Below are 24,925 nucleotides of genomic sequence, written 5' to 3'. Positions count from 1 at the left end.
ATTTTTCATTATGTTATAGATTTATAGAGCCAGACTTAGTTGGACAAATCAAAATGTATGCTGGTAAAAAAGGTCTATACCATTGTGACCAAAATGTGAATGAGCGATTACTTCCAATTTGCTCAGTGTGTGTGTGTCTGTGTGTGTCCTGTCAGGTGGTGTTATCCGTGAGGACAGTGCTTACAGTATAGCAGCGGTGCCGACGTCTGCTGCCCGGTGTCCGCGTTGCCGCCGCTACACTGCAGAGTCAGCAGACTGCCTGTGCCCGCGCTGTCAGACCGTCGTCTCACAGGCTCAGTGACAGGCCCAACACCCTGTCTCCATGACGACCTGCAAAAATGACCCTGGCTGTTCCCTGCTTTGAGAGAAGTTCTTGTTGAGTGCTGAATAGAGATCAGTTCTTGTCACCATCAGCTGAGAGATGTGAACCGACTCAGATTCAGCTGTTGCCTCACTCCGGTTTTCTTTCATTCATCCACTGCCTGTTTGAAGAACCTGCAGCTTGGCATTGGGAAAGAACAGCCTAACAGCAGATAACAATATTGTCACTAAATGTGCTTCAGGCGTCTTTATGCACTTATACACTTTCCTAGAACAGCAGGTGTGAACTCTAAAACCAAAAAGTCGCCCTTGATCACGTGGCTGTGGCATGAATAAACTGGGTATACATTTGATCTTGTACCACTGAACAATCCGATACAGCATGAGCACGACTGTTGTATTATTTTGAATTGACAACATTTTGACTTGGATTATCAGTAGAGAGAGCGGAAGCCATTCAGAGGGAATATGTTTTCTTTTTTTCTAAATGTGTAAATATATGGAAAAGTAATTTCACGATGAGTGTCACTGTGTGACAACAGCAGAGAATTTATATCTGGTGTGGGAAGTTCTTGTAAAGTATAATAAATCTTGTTTCTTGCAATCTTTCCCATGAAGATAAAGGTGTATGGAAAAAAAATTGTCTCTGAATTATTAATACAGTAAATGGAGTTTAATCTCTGAACGTGCTATGCGTATCAGCAGAATTTAACTAGTAAGCAATAACACTGCATTATCTCAACATTAACAACATGTAAGCTTTTGAGAAACCTCTTTATTCTGCAATGGAGGACTACAGAACCGGAGGTGTACAGGCACAGCTAGTACAGTACTGTCTGCATATATAAATAAAAATAAGGTCCATTTTTCTTTATGATACATCTTTTGTCCATGAGAGGGAAAGTGAGACAGGAAGGAGAAATCAGAACGTTGATATGGCACACAGTTTAGGACACCAGTTTCAAAGGTCAACAGATGAAATGAAAGTGAAGTGACAAAGAAAAGACATGCCCCATTCCTGAATAATCATCTTTCACATATCCCCCAGACAATACTCTTTAATAACACAATTATTCAATATCATTTATGTTACATGCGCAAAAATATGATGGATTAAAAAAAAAAAAAAGTTAAAAGCCTATATCCACTCTATATCACTGTCTTCTACAATTAAGTTGTGAGGACGATATTAACATGAGCTGAATGACAAAACGAAATCTTCATGACGCTGATTAAAGAGGATAAGAAGGCTGTTTTCATCTCTTTGACCGTCTCTCATATTCTGCATGTGAGAAACACTTGCTGACACCAAAATTCAAATCCTCAAGTGCTACAGACCTTGTTTTGTTAAAATGAGGGGGTCTCTCTTCCTCAATCAGTCTCTAGAATAGTTTTTTTGTTTATTTTTCCTTTACTTACTTCCTTATCATCTCTCCATTTGCCTACAATGTCTCCACCCCCTTCCCCCCTTTTCGGGGTCAGTCCTCAGTGGTGAGTACCTCCACAGCCTCCAGCAGGTGCAGGGCCAGGCTGTACTGGGCGTGGTTCTCTGGCAGGATTTCAATCAGTCGGCTGACCAGCCTGCTGGTCTGGGGCAGGGGGACCAGGGGACACCGCAGCTCACTGGGGTCCTAGTTGGAAAAAAAAAGAAAGAATTACCACCTTGCGGTTGCCTCTGCGCACCAAACAAGCTGCACTTCCATTTTACATCCACGTCTGTGAAAACATGGATGCTTCACACACACACACACCTTCAATCCGGCAGCACAGAAGACCTCTACAATCAGCACAGTTTCAAGATTTCAAGATTCTGTATCCGACTAAATGTCTCCCCTTCTGTTCCTGAGATATGACCTCAGGAACAGAAGAGGACCTTTGTCCTTTTGGATTTAAAATGCCATCACGTAATCACGGTGAGATCACAGTGACCTTTGACCTTCAACCACTAAATTCTAATCGGTTCATTCTTGAGTACAAATGAACACAAGTGCCACATTTGAAGAAATCCTTTGACCTGTTTTTGGGATACGATGTCTGTGAGAATGAGACACATGCAAGGTCACAGTGACCTTTAAAAGTTAGACTCAACGATGAACTGATTACATTTTAACAGTCAAAGTGGACGCTTGTGCCAAATTTGAAGAAATTCCCTCAAGGCGTTCATGAAATATCGCATTAGCAAGAATAAGAGGGACAGACGAATGGACAGCTTGAAAACAGGCCTCTGTCCCGGGGACAGCTGCCGCTGAAGGCCATGAATACTGGACATTAAATTGTTAAAGAGGCCTTTCAGTGCAAAACTGTATGGCTTATAATTACATGATATCAATTTCTTTTTTCTTTGTAAATTAGGCCAACATGTCTCAGGAGTCACAGGACTTAGCATTTGTTCTGAGGGAGTTACTATCATACTGAGCGTACATCATGTAGCTGTTAGGGTTAAATCTGTATTAAAGGCAGCAATAATTTGGAATGGTTCTATTTATCATTGGCCTGACTGTGTTGGGTCGCCCTCGGGGGTCTCTTGTTTTTGAAAATTAATGTATGCTCATTGCATTTGGCTAGTTTTTTGCACAAGTCTATTTTTTATCATCAGTAATCTGCAGCCTGTATTCTCTCCTTTGCTAGTTTATTCCTTAAAGTAGTAACGTGCGAAAACATCCTACTAAGGGAGAACAAATGTTGCGCTTTTCAATCAGCAGAGGTAATAAATAGTAATGTTGCTAATTTGAGTATTAGTGGTTCAGGAAATAATGAGGTTAGACTTAATAAAAAATACTGGGTGCATACATGTACTTACTGAAATGAGCATCTACACTCTGAGTGTATAAATGGACGTTGTTTTGGTGTCTTACCATAGCCTTGAGCCATGTGCAGAGGGTGGGGGGCAAGCGAGCCAGCAGCTCCATGGCAGCCTGCGTCTGGCTCTGGCTGTGGAGCAGTGAGTAACTCAACCTCTGTCCGGTGAGCACCAGCAGCTGGGAGCCCAGCACATCCTTATCCTCCACCTCTAACATCACCTGGGTGATAAGATGCCACACACTTAAGATGAAAAGTCAGAGCAGAATGTTGGATTTTATGACTTACTGCAGCTCTGTGGTCTGCCTCAAGGTTTGATAAAAGTACTATTATCCCAGTTTTAGCTTTAGCGCTACTAGAACACCACATTCTTCCTTGCCTCTTCAGCCCGCAGGTCCAGGCCTTGGTTGTAGAGCTCGCAGACGAGGTGCCGTCTCAGGATGTCGGGGTTGACCTGCAGCAGGGAGCCCAGCTCCAGACACAGCGAGGGCCACCAGTCAGCCTTGGGGCCAGTAGAGGATTGAGGGGCGGCGCTGGTGTCGGAGGCTGAGCTGGAAGGATCGTCTATGGCTTGCACCCAGGCGGTCAGCACCCGGAGGAGGAACTGAGACGATGGGTATTAAGAGTGAGGGGGATTAGGGTAAGATGACGAAGCATTTGTTTCAAGAGCTTTTTATTTTCTATTGACATCTAGATGCAAATCTGCCTCTCACCTCTTGTCGTAGCGAGACCAGGCTGGGGTCCATGTCTCCACTGGGCATCAACTGGATGGTCGTCAGATCTCTAAAGAAAGCATTCTTACCCTGAACAACACACACAGACAAACACGTTGATGCACAAATAAATCAAGACCGCAATGCTTAGTTTTTGTCAATTTTGTCAGTTTCTGTGCGTCGGTCCGTCTCCGCACCTTGCTGTCAAACAGGCTGAGTGGTTTGACCCTCAGACTGAAGGTCATAGCAGCATGTAGCAGGGAGGCTAACAGGCAGTGGTGTTGCACCAGGGGGTAGTGGACGCCTCTCTGCTCCAGGGCGAGCTCGGCTAGAGATGCAGGGCCCTCCGCCCCGCACCACACCTCCTCCACAGACAGCTCCGGAGCGGGAACCTCCTCCACTGCGGAGTCCGCCTGAGTGAAAAGGCAACAGAGGAGACGGTGAGGAGAGAGGTTTGTGTCCTTGTAAAGATTAGATGCTTCATTTGCATTATGAATGCAACTCACAGCTTAAAAAAAGTGCAGAAGTGCAAAAATAAAACATGCACAAACCCCCCCGCTCAAAAATGTGTTTTGCTTTTCTCTGCTTTACTGTGTATTTTGGGGTTTTTTTTACATTCATCTGCTGAAGAGCATGAATGTGATCACCTGGTTTCTCAGTTTCACGTGTACATACGAGCAGCATTTTTGACATCATGACTAGTCAAGCCAATCACGGGCTGGAATGCAATGTACCCGGTTGTGATGTGAAAATGTGATACCTCCAGTGCAGAAAAACTGAGAAGACTTTTCAGTGAAGGATGCATTATATCTAACAGGTGACCTTTTGAAAAAAAAAAACAAGATTTGCCTCTTCGTATATTCTAGACTTTTATCAGAGCGATAGAGTTATTTTGTGGAGAATACATATCAGACACAAATGCATCTTGCAAGCAGTGAGCTAGCCAGCTAATAAATCAAATGAATATGGAATATAAATGTTAGTAGTGGCAGTATTAAGCTCCTCCATGCTTTTTTTCTGGAATCTCTTTACTTACATAATAATCAATAAAAGACAAAGGGCTCTGATTTTTAACCAATACTCCAGTCACCTCCATGAGGATCTGCAGCAGCTGCACACAGCAGCCCAGGAAAGACGTCACCGCTTTGTCTCCCATCCCCACATCCTGCACACATAAACATACACCCTTAATATATGCAGATTATGTTGCAACACTTAACATCTGAAATGATCTATTCATAAATTAGGTATGACAAAACATATCATGATAAAACTGGCATTATATATTTTAATCCTTTGAAAACTGAGTGAATAGGGTTGATTTTTTTTTTCAAAAACATGGAAAGAAGACAAACAACTTAGGAGGAACTGACCCACAAAAATAGCACAAAATTAGTGAAAAAAGTACAAAAAAATTAAAATGAATATAAGAAAAAAAGAGCAGGGAAATAAAAATCAGCCCCAGAAAAGTAAAGTTAAAAAAAAAAAACCTGAGAAATGCCCTGAGAAAAGTGCTTAAATAACAATAACAATTCAGTAACATAACTTTAATGTAGAATTATGATAATTATAAACAGAGTTAAATCAACTTTAAAAAAAAATTCTCAAGCTACTAATTTCTTGCAATTTGCAGGACATTTTTAGCCAAGTTGACAGCCTTTTTCCCCCATGTTTTCCAAAGAAATCAAATCAATTTACAAAGATTTAAACACTTGTGAAAGGCATCTGAACCCAGCACAAAAAAAATGATGTCAAGCAATTTTCAAAGGGTTAAAGTATGATATTAGTATTAGTATGATGTTTTAGAAGTTGTGCTGAAATACGCACTCACCCGTCGACATAAGCGATCTTTGGGTGCTTTCCCCACCTAGAAAAAGAAGTTTTTTTTATTTATTCACAACCTCTATACTTCCTTACAGATTGAACAATACTGTTCCACAAACACACACTGTTTACTCAGAGATTACCTTACTTCTGATATGATGTGCTGTAATTATCTTTCTTGCAGAAGTGATGTTGACTTGACTTTGTCTTTCTATTTGAATGAATTGGACTTTATGAGGTTTTTCCCATATTTTATATGGTATAATGGTATTTTTGCCATTGAAACAGTGTATATATATATATAGTATGTATTTTTGTTTTCCAATTATATATGTAAATCCTTAGAGTGCTGTTTGTCTTTCTGTGCTCAGTATGAGCCTGATGAAGCTGAAAGCGAAACGCATTGCTCCATTAAAATCTTTATCCTCTTGTTAAAGTCCTGTCTTGGGTGCAGTAAGTAGGCACAACATATGTGGTTTGTCTTTAAACACTGTTTACTGTTGCATTCGTGACTCTACCTTCTCCACGAGGAAGGCCGCTGCTGAGAAACGCTTGACAACGAACGTGCTCCACATCATTGCCGAAATCCCTGTAAAGGAAGAGAGGAGGTCATTTTTAGAAGGCGCTGATTTACAAAGTGGGGATGTTGACATCACTTCCAGTAATCTGGTTTAAATTGATCACTATAAGCAGGTAATAACTATAAACTTTTTATGGACTATTCAATTAACATTTGTTTACTTATGAAAAAGCAGTAATGAGGAGCTTTATGTGACCAGACATTATGAATCCACTTGATGAGGGCGGCTTTAACCACAGGTGCTTCCTCAGTGATGGAGAAAGAAAAGTAATGCGCACAAACAGCCATGATTGTCTCTTGATGTTAAAGTAGACGACACAAAGATAACGTGAGAAACGCCAAGTTTACCTTGAGTAAAATAAAAAAATAGATTTACTGTAGTTCAATTTTTTTCCCCATATATAATGTATGAAATAACCTTAAATGAACCCCGGGAGCAGACAACTTTATTATTATAACCAAATTATTTTAACAGCATTTAAGCGCCTGAACACTGTAACCATGATCATTATAGACAGTTTCCACTGTAGTGCTTTCTGTCTGAGGACACATTTGAGCTGTTATTTTAGGGCAAACCTGAAGACAATTACACTTTTTAACCCAATTTTAATAAAAACATTATTAAGCAAATTATAAATAATATTGTAATAGAATACATGCAAGCATGTCAAAAAGAGCCCCTCACCTAGTTGGATATGAGGGCTGGAGACCAGCTTTAGATGTTCCACAGCCCACCACAAGTATCGGCCCTCCTAGGGGAGAGAAGCCGGTGTGAGTCCAGATTTAAGAGCAAAAGTGATGGGTTTTTTATAATCCATACTCCTGGGAATTATGAAAACCATCCCATATGGTGAAACTGGCTTGTCGCTGCAAGAAGTTATAATGTAAACCAAATGAGCTGAAAGCTAACAGAGGAGGGGTTGTTCCCAAACTAAGAAAAATTAGCAAAAACAGAATTAAGATTAAAATAGGTTAAAAAGGCTATATTTATCATAAACACAGAAACATATGTGTATGTAAGTGTGAATATACACCTCGGGGTCTTTGTTCCACTGCACCACATACTCCCAGCAGCAGTGGGCGAAGAGCAGGTCAGGTGAAAGGGAGTGTGGGAACCGCTGGCACACTGCCACCAACAGCTCTGGAAAACACAGGGGACAGAGTTTGACTTGGATATGATTTGAGGGTATAAACAGATCCCAGTGTGTACGTTGGAGAGAGATAAGAGAGCTGATATATAATAAATAACCACATTCATGTATGTTAAAGGCCAACATTTTGATCATATATTGTCCGGTCCTTGTCCTGACCTGCTGTCCTATCTGTGTCCTCTTGGCTCTTCTCCTCCTGCCCTTTATCTCCCTCTCCGGCCGTCTGCTCTTTTTCATCTGCCTCCTTGTCTTCTCTCTTTAGGAGAATTTCCTTCAGTCGCTCCGGGGCCAAGCTGTGCCTGAACATCCACTTTGAGACGCTGTCTGCAATGCCACCTTTACACATACACGTGAGAAGATGTCAATAAAAATACAAGACAATCTGTTTTATGTAGCCACAACCAGAATACATATGATGAATGAAAGCTTGTCTGTCTGTCTTTATTTATATCCCTGAGGATATTTTTTTTCACAGCGTACCTGTGCCTCCCTCCAACAGCGTTTTGATGGAGCACTGTGCAGGAGTGCCCCCTGCTGCTCCCTGAGGAGGAGGCACCAGCAGCAGAGTCTGCAGCACCAGCACATCCTCGAGCTGGCGAACACACACCGCCCACTGCTCCAGCTCCAGGGATACCGCCTCCCACTCCGACTGCAACTGTCACACACAGACGTGAAATCCGTCAGTGATTGTGGTTTTAGTGGTTATTATTAGGTCTAGCTGAAGTACATAAAAACCCATTTTTATAGACTTGCTTTTAAGTGATGTGGTCTTTTTATTTATTTAACCTTTTTAATTTGTTTCATTTTCTTTTATTTGGGGTTTTATTGCTTCTGTTGTTGTTTCTGATCTGTTTCTTTGTATTATTTTATATGACTGTTACGTGCCAGACAGGGGCACAGTGCAGTGTGTGTTTTTCTCCCGTTTTCTCCCTCCTCCCTTATGTTTTTTCAGGTGCTAATGACCTGAGTGTTTCCACTCGTGCAGTCCAGTTGATTACCACCTGTGCAGAGGGGCAGGATGCTCATTGGTCCCCTCCACTCCGACCTGGCCAATCATCCGTCAGCATGGTTTTCAAAATGGATCTCCCACAGAGTGCTAGTCTCTCGTTTGTTCCCTTTTTGTTCTGTGCCTGAGCTGGCTGTGTGTTTTTGTGACCTGTGACTAGAACTGTGTTTTTGCAATTGGTGAAAGGTATGTGATGAGAGGTTGTGGACTTGGGGGTACCCTTTACATTTTTTTACACACGTAGGAAATCTGTTTAGACACACTAGGTTATGTGGTTGTTGCTACCCCGTTTTTTGTTCGTGAAAGCTGTTCTTTAGAGAAGGGAGTTAGGTTTTGTTTTTCGTTGTTTGTTGTTTGTTGATGGTGGTTTAGTTAGGCCCCGTTTTGTTCTATTCAGTTCTTTTCTTTGGCACAACCACCTGGTCCCATCCTCTCTCACATTGTTGAGAAACCTTTGTTTGGTCACCAATAAACTACCTTAATTTCCACTTCTACTGTGGTTCATCTTTCTTGGTTGTCGTGTTATTGTCCCTTTGCTTAAAGGGAACGTAACAATGACTTTGTGAACCTTTTTAAAGGTGCTATATAAAAAAAAAATTAAATTAATATTACAATTTATAGTGCTGTAGTACTAAATAACTTTGAAGTATATTCTCCTCTTTTGGGTTAAACTACTATAATTACTGTATGTCTTTGAAACATGAAACCAGCAGTCAGCCTTGGGGCCAGCTCTGGAAACCAGCTTCAATTGTCGGTTAAGATGTGGTAGAGTATCAATGTCATGCTAAAAAAAAAAAAAACATGCAAAACACCTTTTGCTTCAAAGTCAACGCTTCGACTAAATGGTCCTTTGCTCGCCATAATTTAATTCTTTATAACGCTGCCTGATAAGTGCATTTGTGTTTATGATACCTCCCTACCTTGCTGTCAGCCCGGCTTGTGATGCTCGCCTTTGCAGCACGGTGAGCGACAAAAGCAGCCAGCAGAGCAGCGGCAGCATTGTGGGACTGAATGCAGGTACAGCGAACTTGCTGCCACCAGGGAGAGATCGACTGGGTGTCCCATGACTCCTCAACTGCACCTAAAGAGAGGAAGAGGTGGTTATTCATTTTTTTTTTTTTTACATGGACTTTCATTGGTTAACAGAACGTACGCAAAGAAGTCGGCTCATACCTTTCATGTTGCTGAGAGCCATGAGTAGTGTGTGTAAATTTCTAACAGTTTCTTCTGGTTTCTGTAGCACCTCCTTTTCTCTTTGCAACCAAACACTTAGCAACAGAGACTGAAAGAAAGAGAAACAAGGGGGCTCATGTGGCAACATTCTCTTAAATTTCTCTTTTATATTTTCTCTAAATTTTCTGGTGAGAGAAAATAGAAGAGTCAACTCCAGATGCAGCAAACACTCTTGACCACCCAAATTTGCTCTTACCCTTATGTCAAGTCACATATTGGCATACATAAGGGCAGGTTTCGTACTGTGTGCAAAGACTCTGGTACATGGCCAGGCCAAAGAGATGACACCAAAAAAAGGCTGGAGGAAGCTGTTTTGGAGGGCTATGGGGTAACATATCCGTTCCAAAAACCATGAACTTTTTTAATATGAAATAACAAAACTACATATCATCACATTTGTCCACTTATTTGTCACAATTTGCCAGCTGTTTTACTTCCTTCTTTATCTCAGTCATGTCTCCACTAGCAAAAATCTCAGAGCTGAGCTAAAAGTCAGCACAACCCACTCCACCAGTCTTTTTCTCCATCTTACCAGTAGCTGCTGTGGACTGATGCCAGCTTGCTGCAGTGTGTCACACACTTTATGGAGTGGGCTCTTTCCAGACAGACACCCCCAAAACATAAAGTTCCCTGTAAAAGAACAAGAGCAAAATCCTCAGTCTGGATCTGTGTGATGTCATTAACATCTGTGTATATCACATATGGAAAAACGCAGCAGTAGTTTAGTCTAGTTTAAGACAAATACTCTTTTAATAAGTATACTCTTTATACTTAAGTACCAATTAATTTGACACTGTCATACTATGATGAACAAAATGTTTACATAGCGTGCTTGTGTAATTTTTTGAACATTATTTATTGAGGTAACTGTGTTCACATATGTTGCCATACCTAGCTGATTCCATTCTGCTTCAGACCCGCGGATTACCCTCAACTCCTCGTCTTCGGTGCACTCCATCTGGGAGAGAAAGGCTTGGGCAGGAAAAGGGGAGTCAGGTGAGTCCTGTGCAAAGGAAACACTGGGTTTCGAGGTGAAATGGGCGTAGCGTTGCAAGGTCGGACCGACACGGGACAACTCATCCTCTATGCCTTCTAGAGAGTCCTGCTGAGGAGATAATTCAAGTGTTTGTCATATAGTTATGTGTAATTACCACATGCAAAAATATTACCCTATTTGGTAGCTTTGCTGCAAACCTTAAAGTTGCCTAGTTTAATTTATGTAGCATTACAGTTTTAATTTTTTTTTTTTAAGCAAGCTTTTGGTTTGTTTATGCATGCTTGCCCTCTCACATTTTTAAAACAAGCTTCTGTGTCTGCAGCAGAGTGGAGTTGCTGGATGTCCATGTAGAGCTGAAGCAGCTTCATCTGTGAAGAGCAGAGGTGGAGTAATGCCGCATCTACTTCCTCTGGGTCTGAAATACAGAAATAAAAGAGAGTTAAGAATTAAAGAGAAAAACAATGCCATACATATGATATGCACAAAACAATTTACAGTTACAGAACTTCAGAAAAAATCTGAATATTTTTTTTCCTACTCATAAACTGATACTTTACCTTGCTGCTTCAGAGTGTCATATAAGGCGCATGTGATGTTAGTGAGACATGAGACGGGGGCGTTCTTATTTGACAGCAGAGACTCCAAAGCCTAAAAGGAAGCGTAAAGACTGTAGTTAGACTTTTGACTGTTACAACAGAGAGAAGTGTAGTCTCTGTTAGTGTGTGAGGACATCCGTACTGCATTTTGTTTATACCTGCTTCTTAATGGCAGGGTGTTTGATATCCAGCAGCACACCTTTGGCTTCGGTCTCCAAAATATCTGAAAAGAAAAGATGACTGAATACATGGAAGCAAAGATTCAGACTCTTCTCATCGGACACACGTACATCTATATCTCCATTCAGCTCTCACTCTTGTGTCTCTTACCAGGCTCCACCTCTCTGCTCCTCAGTAAAGCAGTCAGTCTTTTTAACAGGTGCATGTCTTTGGCTCGCTCACTCTTCTTGTCACTGAAATGGAGAAGACAGAGAAAGATGATGGATGGATTGGTGGAAGCCCTCATTAAAAGTTTGTCTTTAACAGCCTACAGAATGCTTGATGGTAATTTTTTTTTTTTTTTTACAAAAATAGAGATGTTTTATTTTCAAAAATGCAAAATAGAAAGAACCACTGCCACCCTTTTGGACACTGGGTGAGAGAGATCATGTACTATGTCAAAACTAGTGAAGTTTCGAAATACTATAAAGGGGTCAATATGGAAATTCTTTGACGCTTGGCAGCCTTTCCTAACTCACTTTGAAACTCTAACTGCATATAAAATTATTTTCTTGTGTGTAATATGTGAATGTATGTGTGGCTTAATAAAATCACCTTGTTAATAAAGAAAAACTGAACAAAGACTTTTGAGGTTGTGGCTGCAAAAGTGCAATAATGAAATTTCATATGCCATAAAATTCTTAAGTAGTATGTGTACATAGCTGAGGTACACCATATAAATGTGTACCTGCTAGAACTGCTACTTCCCACATACAGGGACTAAATAGTTCATGAGCAAATCTGAGTTTTCAAATAAAAAGTATCCCCACCCCACCTCTTGCAGGCAATCCTACAAGAGACACTTCACGAAGTGTTAAGAATTAGTTTGACATTTTGAGAGTGTTGGAATTAGGTTTTGCTGCTGATTGAGAAACTTCATTCACACTTATTTCCAGGTAAATTACTGAGATAACCTTTCTGGCGCTATGAGTGATTTTCATTATTCACACATACAGTCCAATCAAGAAAATGTTCATCTTGTGCCATAATGCTGGAATAGGTTGAGTCCAGCTGTAGGTAGTAATCCAACAGAAGAAGAAAAAGATGGGGGGGCAAGGCTGGATACATGTGCATGTTAGAGGACGTCTTCCATTATTTTCTGGAACACTGCAGGCGAGGAGCTGTAGTGTGATTAATTATTCAGCAAGTTTGCAAGACAAATGATAATTTTCACCCTTGAAAGCATTGACGTGAATGCTAGACTGGAAACAAGTCGCTGATTCAAATTTGTCATCAGAGGAGTCTTGTGATTGGTTTCACTCGCTCCACATGAAAGCACCTTCTGTAAGATAGTCGTAACCTTTTACATGCTTGTTCCTGCAAATCAGCAGCAGCAGCATTTTCTCTGAAATGTTATTAGGCATTGAGGTGGGAAATTGGTGGTTCAGAATTCTCTGAATATGGATCCCTGCACATGACCCCATGCAAGACATGTTCCTGAAGATATCAGGGATAGAATACATGTTTGAAAGGGGCTTTATAATCTGAAAACCTCCTTTAAAACAATTGAGATACAGTATAACGTGCTAATTAGTGTGTTTCAGCAGCGCTGGACTTTTCCTTTAAAAATGCCTGCATGGCAAACAGTTGATCTACAGTATCTCTTAGGTTAATGTATGTGTTTACCAACCTGAGGGCCAGGTGGAAGGGGATGTTCACTGTCCTCAGCGCTCCGGTGATGGGGTCCAGAAGACACACCTGCTGTGTGTGGAGCTGCCAGCCCTGACTGGTCACACTGTTCACCCCCATCAGACGGTAGCCAGCATAAAGCAACCTGGAAGTGACAAACACACCAGACAATATTCTTAATGTATTTTATTTTATGTGCTCTTCCCCAGTTTGTCTATCTTTGAGTGTCCCAGTGTCCAGTATCTGCTTTTGCGGTATGCTATATATAAGAAATTACAGGTGCTGCTTTGTTTGTGATGCTTTCGATGCTATCTGTACGAAAAAGTAAACACCTTCATTTTTAGAGTGCATTGTTCATACCTGCAGTGTTTTCCCACAGTGAAGGCTCCAACTCGAGGCCCTTGCTGCATTGCCCACACCTCCAGGATTCCCCTGCGGGGGGCGTAGATGACCAGGAACAGAGCATGGCGTCTGGGGAGGGAGGCGGAGGGAGAGAACTCCCGATCACCTCGCTCCTCTGGAACCTGCAGCCAACCCAGCTGAGCATCTCTGTAACCTGCAGTTCAGTTGAATTAATCATTAGTCATATTTACATTACAGGGACAAACTTAACTTTGAAGCTGGATGACCTGGCATCATTCCTGATTTTTAGTAAGAAATAGAGGCTTTTAATGTCTGACAAAAACAGCATGTAAGGGTTCAATGCTTTGTGAGACTTCCTTTAGGGTTCTTACAGCTTAAGGCAAGCAGGATTTAAGTGCTTTAACACTTTTTATATGCCACTTAGAATGAAATTTAAGATAAATTTTACAGTAGCTAACATTGATGGAAAAAAACATGTACTAACATTAATTACTTGCGGAGAGTTTTATTTTCTTTTTCAAATATTTATTGTGACATAAAACATGATGCTTGGGTCTTTTTGAATGTTATCCAATTATTTGGGGCTTTTTTAAATGCAATGTCAGAAAAAAAAAGAATGAATCCCACCTCCAATGTCTAAGCATTTTTAAGATTTTTGAAAGATACATTTAAGCAATTTCAATGCCAATTAAGGCATTATTTTTAGGTTAATGAATTCGAAATCTTTAAAGACTTTTAAAGGATCCGCAGAAACCCTGTTACTTAATAAATCCCTTTTATTCTATGCTTTACAAAAATCCCTTCACAAATCCTCTATATTCACTTCTTAGTCCTTTGTCTATTGTTTCTACTATTCTCCTCACCTTTCCACATGCGAATGGCAATGCCCCTGGCCAAGTCCAGCAGTGTGACTCGACCAAAGTCATCTGTCACTCCAGCCAGCGTGTTGCAGGGAGAGAGACAGATGGACTCCCCATGGCGACGAGAGTCTGGCAGACCAAATCTGGCCAGAAGAGGTCAGATTTAAGAGGAAGGAAGACAGAAGCAGATTACCAAGCTTTATATTACCATTATTGATGAGGCCACGACAGGGCATTGCTGCATTAGTGTTAAAATATCATGAGTTACCTGATCCCCATGGGCGTTGCAGCTTCCACTTTGGGCTTCTGTTTCTGAAGAGCCTCCTCTTCATTCTTGTTCTTGTTCCAACCTAACCATCCACTGAGATAAAAAACGACAAGAGAGAGTGATGAAATGATGATGCAGAAAAAGCTAGCAACAACAAATAAGAAGATAACTCCATGTAAAAGAAAAGAGAAAGGATTCAGGGAGACAAGAGTAAAAGAAAAAGTAATAAAGGAGAAGAGGCTCCTGGCAAGATACACTTGAGATACACTAGGTAGAGAGTGAAAGGAGACTCTGGGGAGGATAAAAGCAAACACAGCCCCCCTGTATATGTTATGCATGCATTGAGCAGAGAACAGGATAGAATTTAAAGTATTGATTGAGTTGCTTCGTGCTGTTGCAGCAGTAGAGGGTTTTTGACAGTGCTGCATTTAGTCTTCAAGTGCGTATGCGACTGGTATTAAAGCTACAGTAGGAAAAAAACAACTATTTATCAGATTCACTGAATCGTCCCTTTTTCCCCAACAGTTATACATGAGACAGATAATCTGTGAAAGTACCAGGTTCTTTTGGCTCCTCTTTATGCTCCCTAACGGTATTTGCAAGAATCCACCATATCTGAACAAAAAAACAACAAATCATAGCCAGGAGGAGTCACTGCTTATGCACACGCTGCAATGCCAACAACAGCGTACACGGCAGAGATAAACTAACAAAACAAGACAGACATTGAAAAGCAAGTCAAAAAGAAAGAGTTGAACTGAGCCTGAGATCAAAGTAAATTGACTGGGCCCAAACAATCAGGCCCAACCCTGAATGAACCCGCACAGTTTCTATCCAAGCCTGACCCGAGCCTGACCCACGGCATCAGATTTGGGCCCAAGCCTCATTAAAAACCAGAAATTGTAGATGAAATAGACCCTTATTATATTGCATTTTAGGAACTATAAAACTAATATTTTTTAATATTAATACATGCACATCTCACATGCACACATGCACACTCTCTCTTTCTACCCGTTCTCCACATGCTCCACTGTTCCTTCACCTTTCCTCTCTTCCCTCTTAATTCAGTCCATTAAAACTCCTGCCAGAGTGCCTTTTAAGCATGAGACAGTTCAAAATATTTTTTAAAAAACAACATATAAGCAAATAAATGTTAAATTGGCAAGAACCTGACTCAATTCAAGCCTGATGGAATAGTGAGAAATTGCCCTGCTGTCTCAGGTCGGGCCCACTGGGGTTTGGGCAGTGGACCAGAGCTCTAAAGTAAACAAAAGCAGCTGTTTGGAGGTGGAGAAAGCACGAGCAGAGAGAGACTCCTCCTGGCTAAGATTAGGTTGTTTTTTTTTTTGTTCAGGCGCAGTGAAATTTTTGCAAATGCCATTGGGAGCACTAGGAGGAGCCTGATTTTTCTCAGATTATTCATCTCATGTACTACTGTCAGGATACAGTGACAGTTTCAGCAAGTATGACAAAGTTATTTTTTTACCTTCTGAACCACGCTATTTTTCTTTTAAGCAATTCATTAAAAAAAAAAAAAATAAATGTGGTTGTTAGTTTCATCATGCTCCTTTGGTTTTATTACTCATTCACTTGTTTCATTGTATACTGATTACTTTGACTAATTGCTGTGTGTTTCTGTGTGCTATACAAGTAAAATTATATTTGGAAAATCTTTGTTAATGCATGTTATCTTGCTTATACACACATGGAAGGAACACAAACACACACACACACACACACACACACACCTGGCAGCATTGAAGAGGGCTGAAGTGAGTTTACTGGCCACAGCCAGAGCCACGTGAGAGAGCAGAGGCTGGGAGCTTCCCTACAGACAGAAAGAGACAACAAAAAACTCAATTTACTCTCTGAAAACTCATTCTTTGGTTGATTCTAATGTCTTGCACTATCCCTTGAGGGTGATTCTAAACCAGTTCACCCGGATCTCCCACTTCATGTCATGGATTTTCTTGAAAAATAAAAATATGTGAAAAGTACACAGGACCTTGCAAAATCCTACGCAGTTCTGCTGCAAATGCTTTGGCTTTTGAAGTTAGGCCCTCATGGCTAGAAATGAGCATTTTTGGGATCCTCTGTACGTCTATTCCGAGCCTCAAATATTGCTTTTTTGCAACATGAATTCACATAAAAAGTTGTTGCTGAATTTTTTTACAGTAATTAAAATCTCCTTATTATTTACTACTTTCGTGCAACCAAGTTTTGTATTTGTTACTACAATATAGTACTATGACATATCCAGAGTGCCACAGATCTTGATAAACATAGCTTTGGAGTGGAAAACCCCTCCTTTTAAATTATTTTGACAGAATATTTTCCCAAAGTGGATTACTTAAATTTGCTTGAAACTTCTTTCTGAGAAAAAAAAAATCATGACTAAAAAGTATCTGAAGCTGAGCAACAGGATTTTGCAAGGTCCATGAACTCCATAACAGAAGGTTTCACATGACTTTTTTCAAGAAACTCCACGACATGAGCTGAGAGGTTTAGGTGAGTTGGTAGTAAATGACACTTGTAAGTCATTTGCACCATTTGTGTAGGTACATGATAGTTAATATTTATTACCTATACAGTTAATGTGTACAGTAATTCTTATTGGGAAATAAACAGCCTGCTTGTTTCATCTTTCCCTCACTCACCTCTACAGCATAGTAGAAGCCTGTGTAAGGCCCGCCTCCCACAGTGACATACTGGCTCATGGCGGGGGGGCTGCCCTTGACTGAAGCATTAAACCCCCCCAGGATGGATGCATTCTTCATCTGGTCAAACACACACAGCGTCATAATGCCTATAACAGTAAGAGAGATGGAGAGTAGACAGGGATGAACAGAGATGTGGGAAAAGACAAATGATAAGTATCAGAGCAGTGAATTCAGTTGTTTCCTGTCAATCATTCATTTGACTTTTTAAAATAAAAGTCTTCACAGCATATGAGTCTACTGCTTTTACTTTATATTTATTATAATGCATAAATAGAACACATAGTGCAAAGGCCATTTTATTTGACACTTCCCAAAGTTTTAGTTGTAAAATTATTGTGAGATTTTTGTCAGTGAGTCATAAAATGCTTTAATACAAATTCAGCATCCACTCTAGTCACTTTAACCCTTTGAGGCAGAAGTTAATCAGAAGATGGGTAAGACACAAACGCCAATCAGTCCTTTATAAGGCAATACATCACTGGTATAAACAGAAATCAATTACTCTTTATAACTGAAGGGCAATTAGAGAGCACAGAACTCCACCAAGGCCAAATGCCCTGTCTTGCAATGTTAACAGAGTGAAAAATGATTTGTATCCATTTCAAAATTCAACAGGATCTTCCTTTGCCCATGCTTCACCCTTCACCCAAGTTTAATAAAAATCAGAACAAAGCCAACTGGACACATAACCTCCTTAAAGGAAGTAAAAATAGTCTCTTACCGACACTACTGTGGTCCACAATTGTGTCCATGTCCTGCAGACCCCACTTCTTATAGGCCAGGGGAGGAGGCTGGATCACTTCACTACCTGCTGCTGCCGCTGGATGGAAAAGCGAAGTTGATCATTTGGATACCAACATAATGAGCAAGAGATTTCATCATCTATAGCTAGCAAGCAGGCCTTGCATTCACTGTGCTTTCATAGTGACAATAATTAATTTAGACCTCAAAGCACATTCACACACACACCCAGCACTACTACTGTAGATGCTCAGAGAAACCCTGCAGAAGCTTGGCTGCTAACCCTCTAGAGACTGAGTTATAAGGAAGCACGTATGGCAGTGGTGCAGTGATAGTTGTGTGGATGTCTCCTTAGTACCTGAATGCCTTGTGGCAAACACTATCCACACAGCCAGCAAGTGAAGAACATACCTCTAGTTAACACACTGCAAAATACTTTTAACACTTTATTTCATACCTAAAATTTTACACTAGAACACCATGACTCATCCAATAATATAAACACACTACCATATGCACATACTGTGAATACTCCCAGTTAAAAGCAAACCCATACTCATAATTACAGACATGCTCCCAAGTACCTCTTGCCACCTGGTTCCTGCAGGCACGCAGAGACTGGAAGAGGCTGAAGCCATCGATGGTGACCAGAGCAGCAGGGTACAGGATACTTAACTCTTCATGCTGTTGCAGGATATAAAATCAATAATTACGCATTTGCTGTCAGATAACATGGTGTGATACTGTCAAAAGCTCAGGCAAAGCTAGCAGGTGAAACTTAAGTTTAAATCAAAGTTATTGTGATCACAAAAATGTATAGTTCAAGTATTAATACCCGCACTTAATCATACAGTTAAAGGAATCAGAGATTTACATTAGAACTGACAATGCTACTACGCATCTGCACAGAGACTGTGGGTCAAACACATGAGCTAAGAAGAATGTTGTCTATGGTTGGAAATATTTTTGGTAATATCTCTCACAATTTATTTGAAGAAAATCAACTTTCAACAACAAAGATTTTGAATCTCACAGTCTTGACTGAACAGGCCAAATAACTAATTTGTTCCTGAGATTTTAAACCTACAAAATCAGAATTTGGATTCTCAGGCACCTCAGTGTAACTGCGTCAAATACTAAATGTAAGAGGGAATGACTCATTTGTTGCACTGCATCCACTTTTGGTAATGTTTGATGTGGTATATAGAGTCTGTAGTATTGTTTAACAATGTTTTGTATTTATATGTATTTATGTAAAACGGTACACATCCTGGGACACAAAACACATTTTTGAAAATTTTCTAACAATAAAGCAATCAAATCAAATCAATATACCACTGTTGTGTCTGTTTGATAAGCATTAGGCTGTAACCAGCTGGTGGTTAGCTTACCTTCTAACAAGGAAAGGGAGCAGAGGGAAAACAGCTAGATTCATTCTGTTCAAACATAACAACATTGACCTAACAGCCTAAGAGCACCTCTAAAGTTTACTAATTATTTAATCAGTAAAGAACACAAAGAAAGACATGACACATTTCATGGGGGGCTATGTGCCTGTTGCTAGGCAACCAGAGCAGACCGGTACAGTGTCAGTACAGTAAGTAGCTGTGGGTATTAGTGTCAGAATTTACTGTGGACACCAACACCAGGATGCCAGTTTGCGGCCGGCTGGTATGCATTGCACTTATTTAAATTACAAATTATCAATTGTGATTCACCAACAGTGCACAGAATTTGCAAGTGAAACTGAAAGAGGACACCATGGTGCAAACATTTTGCATCTAACATCTGGTAAATATGTATTTTTAAGGACTGTCAGCAACAGAGCACAAATATGAAGAATGGGTTAATTTTAGTTGTTATAATAGCTTCTTGTGCCTGATTTACCAAAGGAAAAACAGGTTATTTAATTACACTATTTACCACCTCATGAAAGCATGTTTAACTTAGCACATACAGCATAAAAATTATTTTCAAATCAAACTGGTTTGCGCCTGCCTTAGTAAATGAGGACTGACACACACCTATAAAGCAAACTCTCCAAAACTGTTAAAAAGGTAGGAGTCAGGCTACTACACCTCCCAAATATTAACCAAAGTGCTTGTCACACATCTACACAGATTCTTGTATTGTCATTAAAAATTGTTTCACCATGTCTTGCCCTGCACATTTACTAGAGAATATTTCATGTTTACAAAAAAATCAATATCCAATGATACCATCATCCATTACAATGTTTCACTGTGGACATCATTATATGCCAATATGGTAGATCTTGCCCAACCCTACTGCAGGTAGGTACCTGTTTTCCAAAACGTGAAACTATTCCTTTGAATTTAGTCATAACGTTCAAACACAGTTCTGACAGGAGGGTTGAGTGTGTGAATTACCTGCTCAGTGACTCCAGGATGGCGAGGGATCTCATATGTGCGACACTTGAGCCTCAGAACAGGGTCCTCATGCAGCAGTTGGGCCAGGAGGAGAACGCCGTTCTGGCAAGAAACAATCGGTGTAAAATTTAATACTGGCATTCATGACTATTTATAGGCTGGGTTAAAAGGTTTCATTTTTCTGCTGATTATATGAAAATGTTAATCAACATGCAGGCTACAAAAGCACTGTAGTGCATGAAAAGAGGATGAGATTGGTGAGGTACCTCGGTGTAGAAGCGGACATAGCCAGAAGTGAAACCAACAACTACACAGGTCCAATCGGGCCGCCCTGTGGAGCTCCTACACACACACACACACACACAAACACACACATTGATATATCAGCTACAGACATACACAGAGGCATTTTGTATTTCCGCAAACATCTCCTCTGGTTTGGGCATAAGGAATTATTACCTCTTCTGGCTTGCCAGTGGTATACAGATAGAGCTGCTGACACACTCTCTGTAGTGAAGAAAACATACAAAAAGCAGATTTTTTGTTCACTGTAAAACTCTCTTTCTCTCAAAAACCTTACATGAAGCATTTATACATTAGCTCATGTTTCATTCGTTTCCCCACTGCCAAGCAACTATACCTTTTTTAATGTGACCCTTCTTTATCCCGTGTAGTTTCCTTATCACCCTGAAGTTTATTTTTCTGCCTGTAAGTTTCTTCTGTTTTGTTATCTTATATCACTCTCTCTCCTTCTACATTTAATCTAATTTGACTCTTACCCTTCGTCAGTGCTGAGGGTTCCAGTCCAAGACACAGCCAGGGTCATCTCCTCTCTGCCGCTGTCATCTGTACGCCACTTAGCTGCAAGAATCAATGCATATGAACAGGAATGTTTAACTCCTCTGTGTACTTAGATGTGAGTGGGTGTGTGTGTATGTGCATGAGTGTTTGAATATCTTACCTGAGAGAAAGACAGCCTTCTGCTCTCGGGCCACTACCAACAGGTCAGAGCAGGGTGACAGGGACACCACACAGTCCTGCAGCCAGGGTGCACACTGCCCTGTGGTCTCCTCTTCCACCTGCGGGACAAAGAGGAAAGTCAGAGGGAGGAGAGAGCTTTCCTTTGAATCTGCAAATGATGTGAGTGATGATCCCAGACAACAACTCAGATCAGTTTAACATACTGAACAAAGTTGTTTGCAGCTTTTGTTTCGTGTAATTTATTTAGCGAAATGACAAGAACAAAACACAAAAGGACAAACCGTTGTGGCAGACGCAGCTCCCTCCTCATTGTTCTCGCCACTGTCCCATGCCGAGTCCCAGTCAGAGGTGTCCCAGGAGAGCTCATTTTCTGTTAGGGAAAATCAAATTAATAGGAGTTAATTTGTGACATTTTGCTGATTTTTAATAAGACCAAGCACCTGCTGACAGGTTGTTGACATTTCAGGTAACTAACACATAGCAGTCCCAAGAAAAGTGACACATTTAAAGGTTATAGGGGTATAAAATGACAGGCTAAAGTCACAGCAGTTGTTCATGAAGTGTTAATGCTAACAACTAAAAATATTAACCTAACACAGACATGCTAATGTCAAGCTAAAAAACCAGAAAAAAACAATATGAAGGAGGACAATGGGAGTGAGGAACAAAATCGATACAACTTAGTATCTAAATATTTTTCCATGGTTATATTGTACTGAAACAGGGATGCATGGACTCTTTTTTAAATTAAGTATTAATATTGGGGCGGTGGTAGCTACTTTGCTAGAGCATCCCTCCTCCCTCATTTCATGTCTGTATTCATCTGTCCCATCAAAAAAAGACAAAAAAAGAAATCTTAAAAAAAAAAAAGAAAAACTATCAGTATAGAAAAAAAAATGTTGGTATCCCACTAGAATAATAATAATAATAATAAATCAATTTGTTTTCAGTCCACTAGATACATTTTGCTACAATAAAAATTACTGAAATGAGATGTATAGATGCATATTGATAAATGTTTAAAATCACAATAATATTGTATTGAGACTTGAGCATTGCGTTACTTTTGTATTGTGGAAGAGGGAAATAACCTAATAACATTAAAGAGTGGGTGGAAGACAAAGTGACCAAACAAGCAGCAGTATCCAAGATTAAATCCTGTTGCCACGGACATTTATAATGCATTAAGCCTTGGTGCAGTCAGTGTGTGTCCGGGGGTCGATGTCATTGTGCATCAAGACTAAGTTGATGATACGTTCTGTATTAACACATCAACAAGAAAATAAGCCTTAAAATGGAGCATAAGTATAAGTGCCCTTTCTTTGTGCACATTGTGTGAATATCTGCTCTCCTCTGTTGAGCGTCCTGCGGTGGTGTGTTCAGGTGTCTCAAGTGGGATGACTCATAGCACAGAGGGCAGAAAGATTTCTCCTCCTCCCCTTTCAGTGCTCCTGTGGTACTGCAGAGGCTCTATCCATCATTCAAAGCTTTGACGTCAAATTATTTGCCTTTATTATTAAAGTCAAACCATTTGGGACTATTCTTTATTTATCAGAGGAGAGGGTGGCTCGGGTGTGAGGTTTTTTTTTTTCATGACTCTGCCCAGAAGTCCAAAGTTTTTTCCTCGAGCCTCACTGAGTGACTAAGGGGAATGCATTACCCTCCATCCACCATAAATAATTTTCTTTCTTTTTATAAATAGTCACAACAAATGTAGGTATTGGAGACAAAACAACACCAAATCAAGTAATTTTATTAACTTTTTGTTGTTTATCAAACATTGTTTGACCTTATGATCTATGGATGCAGTGCTGCCTGTTTTCAACAGTGTCTTGTAAGGTGTCCTTGAGTGCTTAGAAAAGAGCCTGAAAATAAAATTCAACATTATTATTAGTATTATTATTATCAATATTTAATAAAAACATAGGGCCCTCCCCGGTACTTAAAAAAATATTAGACGTGCCCCCTTATTTTGCACCACCTTATCCCCTCACACAATTTAAAAACGGTCCCTTATTGTTATTAATGGAATATTTGTAGGATGCATTTTCGTCTGTTTATTTTGTTCTGCATTTAAAAAAACAGACTTGGACGAAAAGAACTTGCTATGCATTAAGAAGTCAGGTACTTGGAGCCCTTCACTAAATCTCCCTCAACTGTAACCTATAAATAGTTCCCGCTTGCAACCTTTAGCCACAATTTTGTGCATAAGTGTTACGACTAGCTAGTTCCAGAGTTAGCTAGCTGGACTGTTGTCGCCTGGGTCAACATTTAAATGCTGCATGCTAGCCTCGCTACCTGTTTGATTCTTCTCCTCCACTGGCTCAGTTTTCCGGTCCTGGAACAAGTAGTCCCGGACAGTTTTGAGCTCTTGGAGCCGACAAAACTCCAACAAGCTGCAGGACATCTCTCTCCCGTCCCGTCAGGACCCGAACAGCCAGGCAATCAGCCAGTTAGCTTGATTGCTAACAATCCAGTTGTGGAGGATCACCGTAGCTCAGCAGTTCGAGTCCGTTTGCAAGTCTTGCTGTCGTATTTACTTTATGACAGCCTGTTCACAAAGAAAATGCGGCTTTTTTTGTCCTAAACTGGCCCCTAAAGCAGCACTAGCACGAGTCTGGTTGTCTTATATTTCCGAAAATTTGCAGTTTCCACCCTGGTCCAGTTGTGTTGATGACACATCGTTAGCATAATAACACTGAAGTACTTCCGGGTCACAGCTGAGTTCAAAATTTCAAAATAAAAGCGGGAAAATGACAGACAGGAAAATGCAATTTTATACTTTTTTTTTTATTTATGTTTTTTTGTTTACAAATGACTAATACAACAATTTGTTATAATAACAGCGCTGTCTTACAATAAATATAGAAATTACATTTTGGATTATCAGCGTTTGAAAAAAAGTGTATTGGTATGTTGTTTTCACCAGAGGGCAGTAAAGGAACTTTTTTCACGCGGCTTGCTTGATCTTGGGCCTCTTCTCTTTCCCAGCTCTCTCATATTTCTTTTCCATCAGTGCTCAGCTTTAGTTTTCTGTACTTGTACTAGAACATTTAGCAAATTTTTCCATTGTAGTTTGGGCAGTTTTTCAAAGCCATACAGTAGGCTTTTTCATCTGTGTTGCCAAGTTAAACATCAAACTCAGTGATGTACACTGTTGCATTCATGCAGCTACTCTGGGCTATTCTGTATTTGGGGGATACTGCATGGGCTCATTCATGTATTAAAATATGATAAAGTAGGATGACATCAAACTTTTTTTTTTAAACAACAGAGCGATTGATTTCATGCACTCAATACACAAAAATTACCCTACTGAAAAAAAACAAACAAGCAAAAAAAAAACAACAACTGGCAACTACCACCAAAGTTATAGAGGCAGTAGCTGAATATTTTATTCCTATTATATTGTAAGTACGATTCTTAATGTAATAGCCTACCAATTTAGGCCAATTATCCACAGCAATAACAGAACAATATACTCCACTACAAAAGAAGAAAAAGAAAAAAAAGAAATGCAAGTGTTGCGAA

The 24,925-nt window shown here is 40.2% G+C and overlaps 2 protein-coding genes and 1 long non-coding RNA gene across 7 annotated transcripts in view; 2 read left to right on the top strand and 1 right to left on the bottom strand.

The window, feature by feature from the left end:
- Nucleotides 1-1,190, top strand: part of iars2 (isoleucyl-tRNA synthetase 2, mitochondrial) — a 53,244-nt gene extending 52,054 nt beyond the window's left edge. For both annotated transcript variants that reach the window (XM_042500241.2, XM_042500240.2), the window contains one exon: nucleotides 156-1,190. In XM_042500241.2, the coding sequence (XP_042356175.1) occupies nucleotides 156-301 (146 nt within the window). In that variant the 3' untranslated portion in view covers nucleotides 302-1,190. The remainder of the gene's footprint in view (nucleotides 1-155) is intronic.
- rab3gap2 (RAB3 GTPase activating protein subunit 2 (non-catalytic)) lies at nucleotides 1,077-24,092 on the bottom strand. 3 transcript variants are annotated; one of them, XM_042500236.2, is made up of 35 exons: nucleotides 23,693-24,092; nucleotides 21,676-21,764; nucleotides 21,375-21,492; nucleotides 21,193-21,274; nucleotides 20,873-20,920; nucleotides 20,680-20,755; nucleotides 20,414-20,515; nucleotides 18,608-18,707; nucleotides 18,004-18,102; nucleotides 17,220-17,368; nucleotides 16,311-16,390; nucleotides 14,560-14,652; nucleotides 14,295-14,434; nucleotides 13,429-13,624; nucleotides 13,070-13,213; nucleotides 11,551-11,633; nucleotides 11,379-11,443; nucleotides 11,182-11,272; nucleotides 10,918-11,039; nucleotides 10,519-10,732; nucleotides 10,160-10,257; nucleotides 9,568-9,676; nucleotides 9,315-9,475; nucleotides 7,869-8,043; nucleotides 7,548-7,724; nucleotides 7,272-7,378; nucleotides 6,923-6,989; nucleotides 6,176-6,246; nucleotides 5,665-5,700; nucleotides 4,870-4,998; nucleotides 4,031-4,246; nucleotides 3,834-3,923; nucleotides 3,500-3,724; nucleotides 3,177-3,341; nucleotides 1,077-1,952 (listed from the first exon to the last, which is right to left on the bottom strand). In XM_042500236.2, the coding sequence occupies exons 1-35, from the start codon at nucleotides 23,799-23,801 to the stop codon at nucleotides 1,800-1,802; spliced, it is 4,179 nt and encodes a 1,392-aa protein (XP_042356170.2). In that variant the 5' UTR covers nucleotides 23,802-24,092; the 3' UTR covers nucleotides 1,077-1,799. The 3 variants fall into 3 exon arrangements, with proteins under 3 accessions (XP_042356170.2, XP_042356173.2, XP_042356171.2); XM_042500239.2 differs by having other exon boundaries at nucleotides 4,924-4,998; XM_042500237.2 differs by having other exon boundaries at nucleotides 10,519-10,729.
- On the top strand, nucleotides 8,116-12,323 carry LOC148187503 (uncharacterized). 2 transcript variants are annotated; one of them, XR_015778631.1, is made up of 5 exons: nucleotides 8,116-8,580; nucleotides 9,353-9,491; nucleotides 10,543-10,623; nucleotides 10,947-11,007; nucleotides 11,396-12,323. It is a non-coding gene; the product is annotated as an uncharacterized LOC148187503 (long non-coding RNA). The 2 variants fall into 2 exon arrangements; XR_015778630.1 differs by having other exon boundaries at nucleotides 9,326-9,491.
- Nucleotides 24,093-24,925: the final 833 nt, after the last annotated feature.

This window comes from Plectropomus leopardus, chromosome 14, assembly GCF_026936395.1.
Source record: "Plectropomus leopardus strain MGB_pleo_1.0 chromosome 14, ASM2693639v1, whole genome shotgun sequence".
Taxonomy (NCBI): domain Eukaryota; kingdom Metazoa; phylum Chordata; class Actinopteri; order Perciformes; family Serranidae; genus Plectropomus; species Plectropomus leopardus.
The sequence above is the reverse complement of the archived record's forward strand: the minus strand, read 5'-3'. Positions and strand labels throughout refer to the sequence as shown.